Source organism: Panthera leo, chromosome D3, assembly GCF_018350215.1.
Source record: "Panthera leo isolate Ple1 chromosome D3, P.leo_Ple1_pat1.1, whole genome shotgun sequence".
Lineage (NCBI taxonomy): Eukaryota > Metazoa > Chordata > Mammalia > Carnivora > Felidae > Panthera > Panthera leo.
The window spans coordinates 9388717-9407093 of record NC_056690.1 but is presented as its reverse complement, the minus strand read 5'-3'; the positions used below and the strand labels follow the sequence as shown (position 1 = coordinate 9407093).

Here is an 18377-nt window from a genome sequence, read left to right as displayed (position 1 = left end):
AGGGGAGAGACACCGACCTTAAACCAAACACGAAGTAATTTCAGAAAGGGGTGAGGAATGTGAAGGAAACAGGGTGAATACAGGGTTGGAGCAGAGAGCACGGCTTTTAAGTGACCCGTGAGACCCAAATTGTTTTCAGAAGGTCTTACAGGCAGTGGTGAGGAGTTCACAGAAGGATGACTTCTGTGAACTCGTTTCTCATTCTGTGGAGAATGGACAAGAGACCGGGGGGGGGGGGGGGGGGGGGGGGGAGGCAAGGGTTTTGCAAACTGTTTCATTCTGGGGACATTCTGGAGCAGGACAGTGGGGAGAACAGGGAGGAATCAGAGGAGGTTTGCTAGGAAGGGGGATGGACGCAGGGTCAGATGTGTGCATTTCAACCAGATAATACCAACAAAAGCAGCAGGAGGAGGTGAAGAAACCTGCAGGTGTCTGCCTTGCTGTTGAGGCTCTTGCCCCTGGAGCGGAAGCTGAAGAGGTTGACCAATGCCCAGGGATTAAATACCAGGCAAAGTTGTTGATCTAAGGTCTGAAGGAGACTCACAGTGTGTGCGTGCGTGCGTGTGTGTGTGTGTGTGTGTGTGTTTTGCTTTGCTTTGCTTTGAAGAGCTAACATGATATCAAAAGGATAAATAATTAACAGAGCTGCTATAACAGATATGCCACAGAGTTCCAGTAACCAAACACAATACAGTCCCAATTCACTTCGAGTCTCACACAGATGTTCCCCTCCAGACAGAAGCCCAGGGACCCAAGCTCTTTTCTTTGTATGACTCTGATGTTCAGACGTGATTCCCAAAGTCACCGGGGAGCTCAACGTCATTTTAGACACCCAGAGGAGAAAAATGCGTTAAAGATGGCACATGGGGAGTTTTTATGGCTGAGCCTGTTTACTGGCTAGAATTTAGTCGCTTGGCCCTTCCTCCAGATAAAGGAGTCTGGAAAATGAGCTGTGTGCCCAGGAAGAGGGGGCAATAGGTTTGGAGATCAGCTGCAGAGATAAACTGAAAAGTGAACCGCACTCTTTTCTGAAAGCAGCCCTCAGGCCGCCACCTTCCTTTCTTCAAGACATCCTGTTTTTTTCACCTAATAATACGTGTGGGAGATGGTTCTTCACCCTCACACAAGGAAGGTGTCTCCATTCTCTTTAACAGTTACACAGAATTCCACTGGATTCATGTACCATTTTTATTTAATGAATTCCCCAAGGATGGATTTTTAGGTTGTTTCCAATCTTGGGCCATTATAAACAATGCCAAAATGAGTATCTTTGACTTACTTGGGAAATTCGTAGAAATGGAGCTGATAAAGGATATTTACAATTTAAATCTACACATCGGCTCTTGAACAACACGGGTTTGAACCGTGCAAGTCCACTTAGATGCAGATTTTTTACAGTAGTGTAAATATATTTTCTTTTCCTTATGATTTTCTTAACATTTTCTGTATCCTACTTTATTGTATGCATGCAGTAGGTAATACATGTAACATACAAAATATGTGTCAATTGACTATGTCATCAGTAAGTCTTCTGGTCAACAGTGGGCTATTAATAGTTAAGTGCTGGGGGAGTCAAAAGTTACATGTGGATTTGTTATGCCCAGAATTCGTGATCCCCAAAGACCACTAGGGAGCCGAGTCCGATGCAAAAGCAAAAGAACCTTTATTCGAGCTAGCTCGAGCTCAATCCCCTACCTGCACCGACGCAGCGGTGAGATACCAGGGAGAGAGCGAGTTTCAAAAGGACAAAGGTTTTATTGGGGCCCAGGGGCAGTTGGTGAGGTAACGGCTGTGGCCTCAGCCGATTGGCTGGGGAAGGGTCCGAGTCCTGTTAGACAGGTGAGGGGGGGGGTTACTCAAGGGGAGGAGGTGTGGTCAAGGTGAAGGACACAGAACAAGATGGAGTCGGCCGGCATAGGCCCGCCCTTTCAGATTTTTGACTGTGTAGGGGGATCTGCGCTCCTAACTCCTGTGTTGTTCCAGGGTTTACTTTAGATATTGCTGTATTACCCTCTGTAGAGGCTTGATTAACTTACAACTGCCCCACGCCGTCACATATGAGTTTCCTCACACCCTCAGCAATACAATTTATCAGACTTTTTAAAGCTTTATTAATCATATAGGTGAAAAGTAGCAATTCACTCTCGCATTAATTTGCATTTCCCTTCCTAGGAGTGAGCTTGAACATCTTTGCCTGTATGAAGTCCTGCATTCTTCCTCTGCTACAAATGAACCATTCAGGTACCTTGCTCAGTTTTTTATTGGATTGTTGTTGGTTTCTTTAAAACTGATTTCTAGCTGCTTTCTATATATCAATGCAATGAACATTTGCTCATTTCATATATGGTCCAAATATTTTCTGCCATCATCATTGATCTTTTTACTTAGCTTATGCCTTCTTTGGTTTTGTTTTTGTCTTAAAGGTTTTGTTGTTGTTGTTGTAGGAGGGGCTGTCCACTGTTTTGGTTTTGTTTTGTTTTTTTAAGTTTATTTACTTATTTAAGTAATCTCCACACCCAACGTGGGGCTCCAGCCCACAACTCCGAGATCAAGAGTTGCACGTTCTTCCGACTGAGCCAGCCAGGTGCCCCTCTCCAGTGTTTTCTTTTATGTCTCTGGCTTTTATGTCATGCCTAGAAAGCCTCTTCCACTCAGATTATCTTTTGTTTTATTATTTTTTTATTTTTTAACGTTTATTTATTTTGAGACAGAGAGAGAGCAAGTGGGGGAGGGGCAGAGTGGGAGAGAGAGAGAATGTCAAGCAGGCTTCTCACTGTCAGCGCAGAGTCCAACACGGGGTATTCGATCCCATGGATTAGGAGACCATGACCTGTCGCTCAACCCACTGAGCCACCCACACGCCCCTCAGATTATTTTTTATTTTTTATTTTTTTTAACGTTTATTTATTTTTGAGACAGAGAGAGACAGAGCATGAACGGGGGAGGCTCAGAGAGAGGGAGACACAGAATCTGAAACAGGCTCCAGGCTCTGAGCTGTCAGCACAGAGCCCGACACGGGGCTCGAACTCACAGACCGCAAGATCATGACCTGAGCCAAAGTCGGCCGCTTAACCGACTGAGCCACCCAGGTGCCCCCTTTTTTTTTTTTCGGATTATTTTTTAAATGTCTCCTATATTTTTTTCTGTTATTTATTTTTCAGCTTTATGGGCATATAACTGAGATATAACATTGTGTAAATCAGATACAATCCTGTATTGCAAAATGACTGCCACAATAGCATTAGCTAATACCTCTATCATGTTATACGATTACCATTTCTTTTTTTCTGTGGTAAGAACATTTGAGGTATACTCTCCGAGCAACTTTCAAGAATATAAGTATATAATACGATATTGGTAATTGTAATCCCCATGCTGTACCAGATCGCCAGAATTTATTGATCTTATAACTAAAGTTTGTACACTTTCACCAACGTTTCCCCACTTCCTTCAGCATCTAGCAGCAGGTAACCACCATTCGACTTTCTTTCTGTGAGTTCAGCTCTTTTAGATTCCAAATATAATACAAATCATACAGTATTTTTTAAGAGATTTTATCTTTTTTCAAGCGATCTCTACACCCAACATGGGGCTCGAACCTACAACCCCAAGATCAAGAGTCGCACGCTCTACCAACTGAGCCAACCAAGTGTCCCAACTATATTTATCTTTCTGTCTGACTTACTTCACTTAGCATAATGCCCTCAAGGTTCATCCATAATGTTGCAAATGGCAGGGTTTCTTTCTCATGCCTGAATTATATTCCACTGTACTTACGTACCACATTTTCTTTATCCCTACTGGACGCTTAGGTTGTTTCTGTATCTTGGCTGTTGTGAATGATGCTGCAGTGAATATGAAAGTGCAGATATCTCTTCAAAATCCTGTTTTCATTTCCTTTGGATATATACTCAGAAGTGGGATTGCTGGACCATATGGCAGTTCTATTTTTAATTTTTTTTATGTCTATTTATTTGGGGGGCGGTGAAAGCACACAAGCAGGGGAGGGGCAGAGAGACAGAGAGACAGAGAGACAAAGAGACAGAGGATCCAAAGTGGGCTCTGAGCTGACAGCAGCGAACCCGATGAGGGGCCCGAAATTGCAAACCTTGGCATCATGCCCTGAGCCGAACGAAGTCAGGCACTTAACCAACTGAGCCACCCAGGTGCCCCTCTATTTTTATTTTTTGAGGAAATTTAATACTGTTTTCCATAGCGACTGCATCAATTTACCTTCCCACCAACAGTGCACAAGGATTCCCTTTTCTCCACAGGCTCACCAACAATTTATCTCTCGTGTGTTTGATGAATAGCCATTCTAACAGGTGTGAGATGATATCTCATTGTGGTTTCGAATACTATGTCCCTGATGATGAATGATGTTGAACATCTTTCCATGTGCCTGTTGGCCATTTGTGTGTCTTCTTTGGAAAAATGTTTACTCAGTTCCTCTAATTTTTTTTTTTTTTTTTTTTTTGAGAGAGAGAGAGAGAGAGCAGGGGAGGGGCAGAGAGAGAGAGGGAGAGAAAGAGTCCCAAGTAGGTTCTGCACTGTCAGCACTGTGAGATCACAACCTGAGCCAAAATCAAGAGTTGAACACTTAACTGACTGAACCATCTAGGCACCCCCCAGTGCCCATTTTTTTAATCAGACAGGTTTTGTTTGGGTTTTTGGGTTTTGTTTGGTTGGACATTAACCCCTTATCAGATGTATAATTTGCAAATGTTTTCTCTCCTTCCATAGGCTGCTTTTTCTTTTTTTTTCCTCTTTTTTTCTTTTTGAGAGAGAGAGAGAGCACGAGTGAGCGAGGGGCAGAGGGAGAGAGAGAAAGAGAGAGAGTGTGTGTGGAGTGTGGAACCCAGAGTGGGGCTCAAGCTCACTCAGAGTGGGACTTGAGCTCACGCACTGTGGGGCTTGAACTCACAAACCGTGAGATCACGACCTGAGCCAAAGTTGGACGCTTAACCGACTGAGCCTCCCAGGCACCCCATAGGCTGCTTTTTCATTTTGTTGATTCTTCCACAGTACAGAAGCTTTTCAGTTTGATGTAGTCCCATTCACTAATTTTTGCTTTTGATGCTTGTGCTTTTGGAGTTATAGGCAAAAAAAAAAAAAAAAAAAAAAGTTGCCAAGATCAATGTCAGATAGCTTTTTCCCTCTATTTTTTTCTAGGAGTTTTATGGCTTCAGGTCTTATGTTCAACTCTTTATTCCATTTCAAGTTAATTTTTATCAGTGACTTAATATAGGGGTCCAACTTCATTCTTCTGCCTCTGGTTATCCAGTTTTCCCAACACAGTTTATTGAATGTTTACTTATTTGTTTTCAAGTACTTTTACTGCTTGTATTTTACACTCTCAAATGGGATTCTTTTATTAATTTTGGTAGAAGGAAAGATTTAGGGATCCAATTCTTTTTTCTTTTTTTAGATGTTTCTCAGGGTTCCTAACATCACTTATTCAATACTTCATCTTCCCCACCCCCCATCATTATGAAAAGCTATCTTTTTGTATCCTAAGTGCCCTTAAGCAGTTGTGTATTTCTGAACTATCTTCTGTTGCCTGGATCTGTCTCTTTGTATTCCAGTATGATGCTGTTTTGGTCACTGTATCTTTCTTATAGTTCTTGCATTATCATTTGTAGTATCATTTTTTTTTTTTTTCATTTCTCTCAACCAGGATATTTAAGCTTGGAAGTGATGAGTTTGCCTATGTGCTTTGAGGGAACCTCTGGAGATGACAAAGAAAACTGGTTGTAGACAGGAGACAGGCCGGTGGCGAGAGCTGACACGAGAGGTGATGAGGGCCTCGTTAGAAGCAGTGGGGATGGCTGGGTGGGAGCACCTAGAGACAGAATTGATGAGAGTGAAGGAGGAGTGGAAAATGGTGCTGACATTTGTCCCCCGTGCTGGCCACGAAGAAGGGGAAGCCGTAAAGTTGGTTGCGGGGTGGGGAAGGAGAAATGCGTTAGCTTACAGGCATTCATATACGTTGAGAGAGTGGGCAACGACATGCTTGGGTCCCGCCAGTGTGCATGGGCGTGTGTCTCAGTACAGCGCACACGTTGGGTCACAGATTTATTTTGTTTAGTTTGTTCATCTGTGGTGCTGACCATCTCCCGCCACAGCTTTCCCGCCCCTGGTCTCTTAGTTGGGGGAGTGGGGGGCATCTTCCCCATGCCTATCCTACCCTCTCTGCTTACGGAAATCTTATCACAATTCAGGCCAAATCCCATCCTCTGGGCAAGTCTTCCATCACCACATTAGCCTTCGTCAGTGGCTTTCACACGGTCTTCAATTCAAAGTCATCCAAACACTGCAGACCAAAATCAACTGGATGTGCTGAAATCCCGATATACTTGTGGCTCCGTGTGGCTCAGTCTGTCCAAAGCATTAACTCAAATTCAACTCTCCCTGACAGTGTGTGTTGCTCTTTTCTATCTTTCTTTCAATTTCTTTTCTTGCTCTTAAGGAAGTCTTTGTTCTGATTTTAAAAAGGGGTAAGGGGGGTGGTGCTTGGGGTTGAGCATCTGACTCTCGGTCTCAGTTTAGGTCTTGATATCAGGGTCATGAGTTCAAGACCGACATTGGGCTCCCGCGCTGGGCATGAAGCCTACTTTAAAAAAAAAACAAAACTCTTTTTCTCTAGTTCCAGCTTTCTCTCTTGTTCTCCATTGCCCTTTGTCCATGGACTCATTGCCAGGAACTGAGCTGACCAAAGCAAAGAATACTTAAAAAGCTAAAGAGTTGCCTGACTTGCTCAGCCAGTGGAGTGTGCGACTCTTGATCTCGGGATTGTAAATTTAATCCCCACAGTGGTTGTAGAGATTACTTAAAAATAAAATCTTGGGACACCTGGGTGGCTTAGTCAGTTAAGCATCCGACTTTGGCTCAGGCCATGGTCTCTCGGTTCATGAGTTCAAGCCCTGTGTCGGGCTCTGTGCTGACAGCTCGGAGCCTGGAATCTGCTTCGGATTCTGTGTCTCCCTCTCTCTCTGCTCCTCCCCTGCTCATGCTCTGTCTCTCTCTCTCTTTTTATATATATTTAATATATATAAAATATATATTAAAAAAATAAAATCTTTAGGGGAGCCTGGGTGGCTCAGTCACTTGAGCAGCCCGCTCTTGATTCTGGCTCAGGTATGATCCCAGGGTCGTGGGATCCAGCCCCACATTGGACTGCATGCTCAGTGTGGAACCTGCTTAAGATTCTCTCTCTCTTTTCCTCTCTCTCTCCCTCTGCCCCTCTTCCCTGCTCACTCTCTTCTCTCTCAAATAAAAACTAACAAACTAATTAATAAATAATAAAATCTTTAAAAAGAAAGGGCAGAAGATGAAGCAAGGGGAGGAAGTAAGCAAGCGAAATGAAATTTCTTTCTAGCATGATGTAGCAGGGAGAGATGTGAACGGTCTGACATGAATCAGCGCTGTCCTTCACTGTGTCCCTGGGAGAAGCCCCAAGTTGAGTAAGAGTCGTTTCACTTGTTGGGAGCACGTATACAAACTCTTAGCTTTGCAAGCAACTAAAACATCTCATGGTTAGGGCCCATGTTATTTTCATGTTGAAAATAATCCAGTTCCATCTACTGTCTAAAACAGGAGGTAACAAAGGTGTCCTTTGGAGTCACTGAGTGGTGAGATTTGATTAATTAGCATCTATCCTGGGACACTGACTCTATCTAATGGAAGTTGTTTGTTTGTTTGTTTGTTTTCCTTTCCAAACAATGGATATGAGGTGGGCAATTCAAAGCAACACTTAAGCAGGGAGAGATATTCTGCCTCAGAAGCAGGAGAAAAATGTGGTGAGGCCCTCCTTATTTGCATATACACAGACACTCGTGACTCCACACTCATTCACCACACTGCACATGCAGCCAGGCCCACCGGTATACCGTTCCAGTCCGTGAAGGCAGCAAGGAGGTATTCCCTAGATTACCCAGCTTTTTTTTTTTTAAGTTGCTTTATTTATTTTGAGAGAGAGAGCACAAGCAGGGGAGGAATAGAGAGAGAAGGAGAGAAAGAGAATCCCAAGCAAGCTGTGCACTGTCGTCCCAGAGCCTGATGTGGGGCCTGAACTCTGGAACCATGAGGTCATTGTTACAGGAGGGTGGGAGAGACACTGGCCGTTATCTCACGGAGTAGAAGAATGAATCTCGAGCACAACAGAGAGTGAGCACAGCGATGGAGTTTGAGAGAAAGTATGAAGCTCTCAAGAGTGCAGAAGGTCCTGATTGGGTAGCCACTGAGGATTTCCGTCCCTGACTTTTTACTGGGACCTTATCAGAAAGTCTGTGAGACTCCACTCATGGCATCTAGCCCAGGCGGGTCTGGAATACATTTATCCTCCCTCCCCCCCCAACTTTGCAGCTGCAGCCTGCCTCCCAGGCAGTCCCTTATCTTCCCCAGCCTAATGTTAACCCTTTCCCTACTCAACATGACCTGAGCCAAAATCAAGAGTCTTTATCTTTATCTTTTTTTAAAATGTTTATTTTTGAGAGAGCACAAGCAGGGGAGGGACAGAGAGATGGGGGAGGGGGGGGGGGAGATACAGAATCCAAAGCAGGCTCCAGGCTCTGAGCTGTCAGCACAGAGCCCAGCCAGTTGTGGGGCTCAAACCCACGAACTGTGAGATCATGACCTGAGTCGAAGTCAGACACTCAACTGACAGAGCCACCCAGGTGACCCTGGGTGGCCAGGTGATCTTTGACAGCTCTTTATGCTGTGTTATCTATATAGTGCTGCTACGATACAGAATTCCCAGAAGCCATTTCTCTACTCAGCCATCTTGGTCAAAAGAAACTCTGCTTCCAGAGTACTTGTCCAACAGATCACAGGTTTGGCCCCCAGGTTGCTGGAGTCTGGGACTCCTCCATCTGTGTGCTCTGATACTCCTACCATAGCGAGACTGACAGAGGATACAAGTCTGTAGCCATGTGGCAGCACAGAGGGCGGTGTAAAGACCAACTAAGATGTCTCAGAGGTGTTCAACCATTGCTTCAGCCCTGGGCTTCCACAGGGTTTCACTGTGGCTGCAGAGGGGCAAGTGGCAACATGGCCCTGGCATGCCCAGTCATCCCTGGGGAGCTCTGGAGCCCCGGGTGCTGACGGACATGGGCCATCTCTGAGCCACCGGTGGGGACTCTCAGATGGGGTATGTGATGGAGATCACAGAGCCTGTTCTTTGAGATCATTTCCAGCTGCTGTCTTGAGCGGGGGGCCCAGCCAGGCCAGTTGCCTGGGACTCAGTCTTTCAGCTTCTCTGTGATTATTCTGGAATGATCTGACAGTATCCAAAATCAGGGCTTGGGAGAGCACAGGCAGCCTGTGGGTGCCAAGCCCACGAGTTGCTGCAGGGAGAATGAGGAGGAGGCAGAACAGGGAGGCCTCAAAGCCCCTGCCTCGGTTGTCAGTCCTGGTGGAACCGTGTGGACATCTGACTGCCACTGGATCGCTGGGGAGGGTCCTGCCCTACAGAAATCCAGCCCCCAGTGCTTGTCAAGAGAGGAACAGAGGAGTACGTGTTCAGTTGCCCTGGACAGAATATTGCTGTGAGAAGGAAAAATCGTCGGCTATTATGATCATGTGTTTCACCCTTTCCCACAGCTAAGAAGACAGGTCCAGCCACGTAGGGATGATGGCAAGGTGTTTAGTATGCCACAAGTAAAACTGGTCAAGTACTATCATTACCATGCCAAGCTTGTTCATGCCCAAACACACACCCACAACCACACATTGACTCCCACTCCTGAGAAGCACAGTGCCGAGAGCATCATGCCATTAGTTAGCACATTTGGCCTAGTAGAAATGTCAATTGTTTGTTGAAGGTGGAAAAAACATCAGATTAGCACCAGATTAGATTTCCTATATTCTTTGGATCCTTTGCTCTCTCTTCTTAAGGCCCTGCCCCCACTTCCTCTTTTTTTTTTTTTTTTTTTTATTTTCACAGGTGGTTCTTTTAGAACTGTGTGCAATGTTAGGGAACTTTAAGCCAGCTATAATTTTCCTTTATTCTTTCTTCATCCTGGGGAACTTTGGAGAACAGAAGGATCTCTTTAAAACTCAAATCAAGCCATATCACACCACTTTCTGAACTCACCACTTTGTCACATTTAGAATCATTGCCAAACTCCTGACCAAGGCCTTGAGGCCCCGTGTAATATGACATCTCCGTTGGCTCTGCTCCTTACCCCAGACATGCTGGGCTGCTCACCAGGGCCTCTGCATTTGCCCCTCCTTCTTCTGGAGTACCCTTGCCTGCCTGTTCTTGTCATGCAGCAGTGGCTCAAATGCATCTTCTGGAACGAGCTCCCAAGAGCCCCAACTGTCCAACTGCCCAACCGTGCCAACCACATCACCCACCACGGTCTTGGGATACTCACTGGCATCCTCCAGTGAGACGTGAACTCCTGTTGTGTTTACCTGAACATGCCCCAAGGCCTAGGCCATGCCAGGCCCAGAGTCAGGATGCAGTTGACGTTGGTGAGTGGGATTCGTAACAGCACTGGAGCCTTCGAGTGAGGGGCTGCTGGAGGTTCCATCTCAGAGACTTCCATGACTTGTCATTCTTTGGGCTGCATTTAGGGTCCTGCCTGAGTGCCTCCAGCCTTTGCAGCAGAGTATCTGAGGGAGACGTGAGGCCATCCCATAGCACGGCTTCTATTTTCATCCCTTAACAAGCAAGGTTAGCCTCGGAGACCATGAGAGAAATTCTGAGGGCCATGTGATAGGCCAAGCCACTAGCCAAGGCACTTCCTTTTTTTTTTTTTTTTTTTTGGCATTTCCTTTTTTATTTTTTTATTTTTTAAATTTTTTTTCAACATTTTTTATTTATTTTTGGGACAGAGAGAGACAGAGCATGAACAGGGGAGGGGCAGAGAGAGAGGGAGACACAGAATCGGAAACAGGCTCCAGGCTCCGAGCCATCAGCCCAGAGCCTGACGCGGGGCTCGAACTCACGGACCGCGAGATCGTGACCTGGCTGAAGTCGGACGCTTAACCGACTGCGCCACCCAGGCGCCCCATGCACTTCCTTTTTTAAAATGACCTCCTCCCTCCTGTGGCTGGAGGCAAGGATTCGGGCTATGCTAGAACCCTGCCAGCGTCTACAAAAGATTGTTTGCCAGGGTGGCTAGTGTTGTAATGGTAGTTGGTTTGGGGGTCTGAATTGGACTTGACTTTTCATGAGAAGCAAGCAGTGTGGTTGAGAAGGGCTTGCCTCCCCAGACTGCTGGGGCAAGAATGTCTGGGGAGCCCTTTCACAAGCCACCCAAGACTCTCCAGTAGACTGATGGCACAGCCCAGGCTCTAGCTGGCGGGCACTCTCTTGGGTAAAGTACTGCCCTACTGGAGGTCAAGTCTGCAATGCAGCTGATCAGGCAGGCAGTCCCTACCCATCTGGACCAACCTGAAAAGGGGAAGGTAGCTGTTGGTCACATCATCACAAGTTATGATTAGCAGACTGGGTCCGAATAGCCAGTGGCTTATCTCTGCATGCCATCTGGGCTCACGACTCACCTATGTCTCAAAGAACTCAGACCTCAAGCAGGTGAGCATTTCTACCTTCCCCCAAGAGGAGGATGTTGCTCTCTTAATTGTGATGTCATGTCACCTGCCATCTCCCCTCCCCCCAAATACCATGTGACTATGAAGCAGATGGAAATGTGTGGAAGTTGCAGGGGTCCTCACACACAGAAAGCTTATTCCTTCGGTGACATTTACATGAGTGTCAGTGAGGTGGCTGATCCAGGATCTACCAGGGGTCACAACATCTGCACGCCCCATGTGTAGAGGCCAATGCACTCGGTAGGATCCTACATAAATACAAGTGTCAGGACGGGACTGATGCACAGAGACAGAGGGACTGGGCATGAACCTTTATTCTCAATTCCTTTTGAGAACGAACATTCACAAAGTCTCTCTGATGTACTTTTTTCCTCTTTTGTGTCCCTTTCCAAAATATTGTCTTAATTAGTGTTCTGGGCCATGGACATTCAAACGAAGAAAATCAGATGCCAGTGGCTTCATGATTTTGTTTCATTTCATCTTCCCAGGAGTGCTGTAGCCCTGGGTCCTTAGGCTGTGGCCAGTGATGGCTGCCCCATGCTTGCTGGGGAGGACCCTAAGGGGCAGGAAGCCCACAGTCACACTGCCCCAGCCGGGCTCCTAATATTTGTCCAGATTCCCACAGCCTTTACACCCTACTGCCAGACAGAAAGGAGGCATCGACTTCCCAGTCTGGCACGCAGTCTGGTACCCAGCTTTCCAGGCTCTGTATGAAACCCATTCAGCTCACAGCGAATCCCCTTCCTCCTTGCCTGAAACAGCAAAGTCACAGAAATGTCTTCTGTGGGGCCCCAAAAAGGTTGAGTTCCCAGTGACTGTCCCAGGATGGAGCTGCCGGGCAGGGTGCAAGAATCACACATACCACACCTTTCAGGGCACGTCACCTAAAGTTGTGGGCACTGCAGGCACAACAACACAGGTCCCACTGCTACAGTCCTGCTGACGTGAAGGCGGCACTTAGACTCCACCTTGGCCACCGCTGCCCGCTGCACCTCATCAAGGCTGTCGGCAAAGGGCAGCACAGGGGCCCCGGCGAAGAACTGAGCCGAGAGGTTGTTAGTGCTCAGCCCTGCTCCTCTGAAGGCCTGGAAGACCCAAGGCGGGAAGGAGGAACCCTGGGTGAGCCCCTATCCCTAAGGGCCCCAGGAACAAGGGCCTGCTCGTAATGGCTCAGAACCGCTCATAACAGCTATTTTCCTAGGGATGTCTGACACCTGCATGACACCTGCATGTTCTGGAAAACTTCAGGTGGGGCCACACCTGCCATCCCCATGGACACCAGACTCCCCAAATCCACTCCACTAGGTGACTTCTGATGCCAGGAAATCTCCAGGTTAAGATTTGGGAAGGAGGCATCACTGAATGATTAGGAGGCCGAGCTTTGTTGTAATGAGGACCTAGGTTCCCCAAAATCTGAGATCAGATACTTGCAGGCTGAGTGACCTAGACAAGTCATTTCATTTTTCTGTGCCTCTGTTTCCTCACATTAAATGGGGTAGGAGTGGGTCCCCCTTTTAGGGTTGGTTCCAGGGGGAAACAGAAATCACCTGCATAGTGATCGTGTCACAATAAGCAGCGGACCAAGTTGACATGTTGGGCAGCTGAAGGCAAGAGAAGTTCAAATGAGCCAGCAGTCCACAGTCTGTGCTCACTGGAATAGTGCCATCAGTCACCTGGTAGGCCTAGGACAAGACTACCATCTTCATCATGGCAATATCTAAAGCTGCAGCCTCCTGGGGTGCCTGGGTGGCTCGGTTGGTTAAGCATCTGACTTCGGCTCAGGTCATGATCTCAAGGTTCGTGAGTTCGAGCCCCGTGTCAGGCTCTGTGCTGACAGCTCAGAGCCTGGAGCCTGCTTCGGAATCTGTGTCTCCCTCTTTCTCTGCCCCTCCCCCACTTGCGTGCACGCCCGTGCTCTCTCTTTCTCTCTCTCGCTCTCAAAAATAAATAAATGTTAAAAAAAATTAAAAAGAAAAGCTGCAGCCTGCAAGGACAAGGAGATGTGGTTAGAAGGGCACAACCTGAGGGCAGACCGCTTGGAAGAAAAATGAGCTTTACAAGGAATAGAAACAACAGCTCAGAGCAGAGACCTGAGGTCCCGCTGGACCACAAGCTCTGTAAGGCAGCCCCCGCCTGGTGCGTGGAGTATGCCCAGCATCTAGTGAGATGGGGTGGAGGCCTCGGTGGTGGTGACTGCGAGGGTGACTCAGGATGTTGTGTGAGCAAGTGCTCAGCCAAGGACAGGCTCGGAAACGTGGGAATGTGGATGTTTTCCCAGATGACAGGGAGCACCACCAGCATACACAGAAGGCAGCACGTGGAGGGGCACATGCTTCCCTCAGGGTCACAGCCAGCTCGGTCTCCAACCTGACAATGGCCGACGGCCAGCCACGACTCTGGGGAACTGAGCCACAAGGATCTGCCCTGGGTCGGGCGTTCGAGGGAGGCCCCTGAGAGCCTCCTCTGTATCTGGCACTAGAGTGCTGGGGAACCAGGAACTCGAGCCTGGGCTGCCCTCCCCAACCACTGAGGCCTCTCAGCTAAGGGGCAGAGGCTGCCCCGTGAAGAGCTGGAGAAGGAAGGGTCAGTGTGGGCATCGTGCCTGCCCATGAGAAGTACTCGGAAAGATCTGCTTAAGGAATCATGTCATGCTTGAAAATAAATCTTCTCTTTTGGTTAGTTCCTTTGCTGGTGCGGTTTGCCTGACACTGCACCAACGAGGCCTGGAAGTCCAGGCTGGACACAGCTAAAGCGGGCATAAGGGGGCGGGGAGGCGGGGGGGCACGTGGACGCATTGGCCCATTGTCTTGGACAGAAGTTCACCAGGCCAGTAAACAGAAAGTTCAGAGCTCTTTGTCTCTTTCCCAGTTTTGAAAAGCTGCCTAAATACTTCCAAGCAGAATTAAAGCAAAGTTATTAGTGTCAAGGAGCCAAGCTTTTTCTCCATGATTTCCTGAACGGGGAAGGAAGAGTCAATGTCTAAGATTCCCAGGATGGATTCCCTCACCCCAGCCTAAGCCCTTATTATCCGTGGGGCCCCTCAGCCTCCCGTCTTATCCCCTGCCACATCCATGAGGTGGGCGGCTTTCTGCCCCAGCAGCCGGGCAGGCTGCATCTCCACGAGCCACCGGGCGATGGATGTCTGCCAGGGGCTTCCGAAGGCCTTGCGGACTTCACCCTTGGACACAGGAGAGGCAGCCCGTGGGCGTGGCACCGGTGCCCTGCAGAGGAGATAGTGGAGGCACACACAGGCAGTTTTCAGGGAGAAGATCCAGACACAGACAATATTCACGTGCACTGTGGAGCTAGTCACCATGGTAGCTGCACAAATTACTTCCAGGAATCCCTTTCCTCCAGTGGTTCAGCCCCCTCTGGGCAGGCCTGGCTGCCAGGCCTAACAGTGTTTAAAAAAAATTTTTTTTAATGTTTATTTTTAAGAGAGAGAGAGAGAGACAGAGTGTGAGTAGGGGAGGGTCAGAGAGAGCGAGAGGGAGACACAGAATCTGAAGCGGGCCCCAGGTTCCTAGCTGTCAGCAGCACAGAGCTTGACGCGGGCTCAACCCTGAGATCATGACCTGAGCCGAAGTCGGACGCTTAACCAACTGAGCCACCAGGCACCCCTGGAACAGTGTTTTTAGATCTGAACTGGCATCTGGCCCAGACCTTCTGGAAATGAGGTAGTGACTGTGGGCTCCTCACAGGCTGGGGAGTATGCCCACTCTCACTGTGGCCCAGCTTCGCTTTCGCAGGGCGCTTGGGAGCAAGGTTGGGGTGCCAGAGCCCCCTGGTGGTCGGTTATTGCAGTGGGGATTCTAGAGCCTGAAACTCACAAGCAATTAGAAAAGGTTGTAAGGGATTCTTTTTTTTTTTTTTAATTTTTTTCTCTTTTTTAAAACTAAAAACAATTACACAAATAATGTATCTCATGGTAGAAAAAGTATACTTTTCAAATAAAAAAAGAGAAAGGGGTGCCCAGATGGCTCAGTTGGAAGAGCCTATGACTCTTGATCTCAGGGTTGTGAGTTCAAGACCCATGTTGGGTATAGAGATTACTTAACCAAATAAATAAATTAAACCTTTTTTTTTAAGGGAGAAAATAAGAATATACCAATCATCTAGTCCCTTCTAGTTACATGGTGGATGTCCTTCTAGACTTTTTGTATGCATACACATATAAATATATATATATATTTTTTTTTACAAAAATGGGGTCATACTCTATATATTGCTTTGTAGCCTGCTTTTTTTTTTTTTCCATTTAAGAGCATATAGTGAACATCTTTGTTAAGAAATAGGTTCCTCCAGCATCATTTTGGAATTTCACTGCAGCTCGTACCTGGATTTACCTGACCAGCCTCCAGTCGATCTCCTTATAGGTTGTTCCCAACATTTTGCTTTTACAATCGGTGTTGAAGTGAACCCTCTATTGTCACATCTTTTGTTGACTCCTGTTTATTCCCTGATGCCCAAGTCCTACGAGTGGAACTGCCACGTTGGTGCTGTGCCCCTTCTGAAGACTTCTGACATGTGTGATCAAACAGCTCTGTGGGAAGGCTGGTCTGAGTTTCAGCACAGGATGGGGCTGAAGTACCATACCCGAGCCCTTAGAGAGGAGCACTTTCTTTTCTTTATTTTTTTGTTTGTGTTTTTTTCTCGTTTTAATTCCAGGATATTCTCATAAAATGTTACGTTAATTTCAGGTGCACAATATAGTGATTCAGCAATTCCATATATTACACAGTGCTCATCATGATGTGAACTCTTTTCTTTTTTAATTAGGCTCCATGCCTAACATGGGGCTTAAACTCATGACCTCAAGATGGAGAGTCACGTGCTCTGCCAACTGAGCCAACCAGATGCCCCTTGATAAGTGTACTCTTTAATCCCCATCACCTATTACACTCATCCCCCCCCCCCCCCCCCCCCCCGGTAACCATCAGTTTGTTCTCTATAGTTAAGAGTCTGTTTCTTGGTTTGTCTCTCTCTCTTTTTCCTTTGTTTTGTTTCTTAAATTCCACATATGAGTGAACCACATATTTGTCTTTCTCTGGCTGATTTCTCTTAGCATTATACTCTCTAGCTCTGTCCATTGCAAATGGCAAGATTTCATTCTTTTTATGGCTGAATAATATCCCGTTGTATATATACACCACATCTTCTATATCCATTCATCAGTCGATGGACACTTGGGCTGCTTCCATAGTTTGGCTATTGTAAATACTGCTGCTATAAAACATAGGGGGGCATGTATCCCTTTGAATTAGTGTTTCTGTATTCTTTGGGTAAATACCCAGTTGTGTGATTACTGGATCATAGGGTAGGTCTATTTTTAACTTTTTGAGGAACCTCCATACTGTTTTCCACAGCGACTGCACCAGTGTGCATTCCCACCAACAGTGCAAGAGGATTCCCCTTTCTCCGCATCCTTGCCAACACCTGTTGTTTCTTGTGTTGTTGATTTTAGCCATTCTGAGAGGTGCGAGGTGGTATCACATTGTGATTTGGCTTTGCATTTCCCGTGGTGTTGAGCATCTTTTAACGTGTCTCTTGGCCACCTGGATGTCTTCTTGGGAAAGATATCCGTTCATGTCTTCTGTCCATTTTTAATTGGATTATTTGTGGGTTTTTGGTGTTGAGTTGTGAGGAGCACTTTCTTTTGAAAGAAAAAAGAACTAGTCAGCTTCAACTCAAACAGGTGTGAATCATAGAAGGTTTGCTCGGTAGTCCAAACACATTGGACAGCCTTTTTTTCTTGGTACAGAGATTCCTGTGAGACGTCTGTTCGGTCTCAAGGGTTTGCTTCATTTTTGTGAAATCGCTGCCACTGATTTGAATTACCATTCCCGGCAACAGCTCTCTCTTGTGTGGGCTTCCAACCTTGGAGGGGATCAAAGAATAAAGTTTTCTGTGGACACGCTGGGCAAGAAGGGTGATTTAGGGCTAGACACTAGAACCCCAGGGACAAAAACCACCAATATGGGTTCTCTCTGGTGTCTGAATTTTGAAGATAAGCTAGGAGCAGAAGTGGTCCTCACCAGCCCATGACCCTTTGGACCTTGGAACCTGCCCTCCGCTGCCATAGAGGCTGGCCTTTTCCTTCTGATCACCTCGACAGAGTGAGACCCATTCTGCTCTGAATTTCCAACTTCAAAAGTAACAGATGCAAAGCAAAGACAGGGTCGCAGCTTCTTGGCAAGAACATCATCTTGTTTCACCTGCTAAGTGCTCTCAGAAAACAGTGAGGATTTGAGGTCCAATGGCAAAACAGACAGGTAGCTCTGGGTCAGAGCGGGCACACACGAAAGCACTCAGTGTGGGCTTTCCTGAGCGCCAGGACCCTCCCTGAGTACCCAGTTAGCCGCATGCATCAGTGGATGCTGCTGGGATTCAGTCCTCTCTGGGTAATCTCGAAGCCCAGCCTGCCCAGTATTCTCCCTCAGGCATGTCCCCTCTGCTCAAACAGGACTTCACCCGCCGTGGCCACTGAAACCCCCAGGCAATTCCCACTGAGCAATCTGTCTACCTGTTTCCCTTGGGTGTGTTTATCCCTTGCCTCAGTTCAGGTCACCTGCTGGCAACATTCCTGTCCTTTACTCAGCCTTCTAACTGGGACATGGTTGAAGGGGAAGGGAGGGTAGGAAGGAGCCTATTAAAGAGGGACAATAAATCACAGATTTATAATGTTACATGCATATTTTGCCATTCCTTCTCTAAAACGTTATCACTCTACCTTGAACTGAAATCCTTGGTGGGGTGTGACTACCACTGTAGTGATCCTCTGGAAACACTGAAAATAAAAATGTGAATACTGTTAGTGG

At 47.0% G+C, this 18377-nt stretch overlaps 2 protein-coding genes across 2 annotated transcripts in view; one reads left to right on the top strand and one right to left on the bottom strand.

Moving 5' to 3' along the window:
• Positions 1-18377, bottom strand: part of LOC122204271 (60S ribosomal protein L6-like) — a 738693-nt gene that overhangs the window by 584067 nt on the left and 136249 nt on the right. The gene's annotated exons all lie outside the window — the stretch shown is intronic.
• LOC122204266 (BRCA1 associated protein) overlaps positions 2184-18377 on the top strand; it is a 93733-nt gene continuing 77539 nt past the window's right edge. The window contains exon 1 of the mRNA XM_042911745.1: positions 2184-2241. Within this exon, the coding sequence (XP_042767679.1) occupies positions 2199-2241 (43 nt within the window). The 5' untranslated portion in view covers positions 2184-2198. The remainder of the gene's footprint in view (positions 2242-18377) is intronic.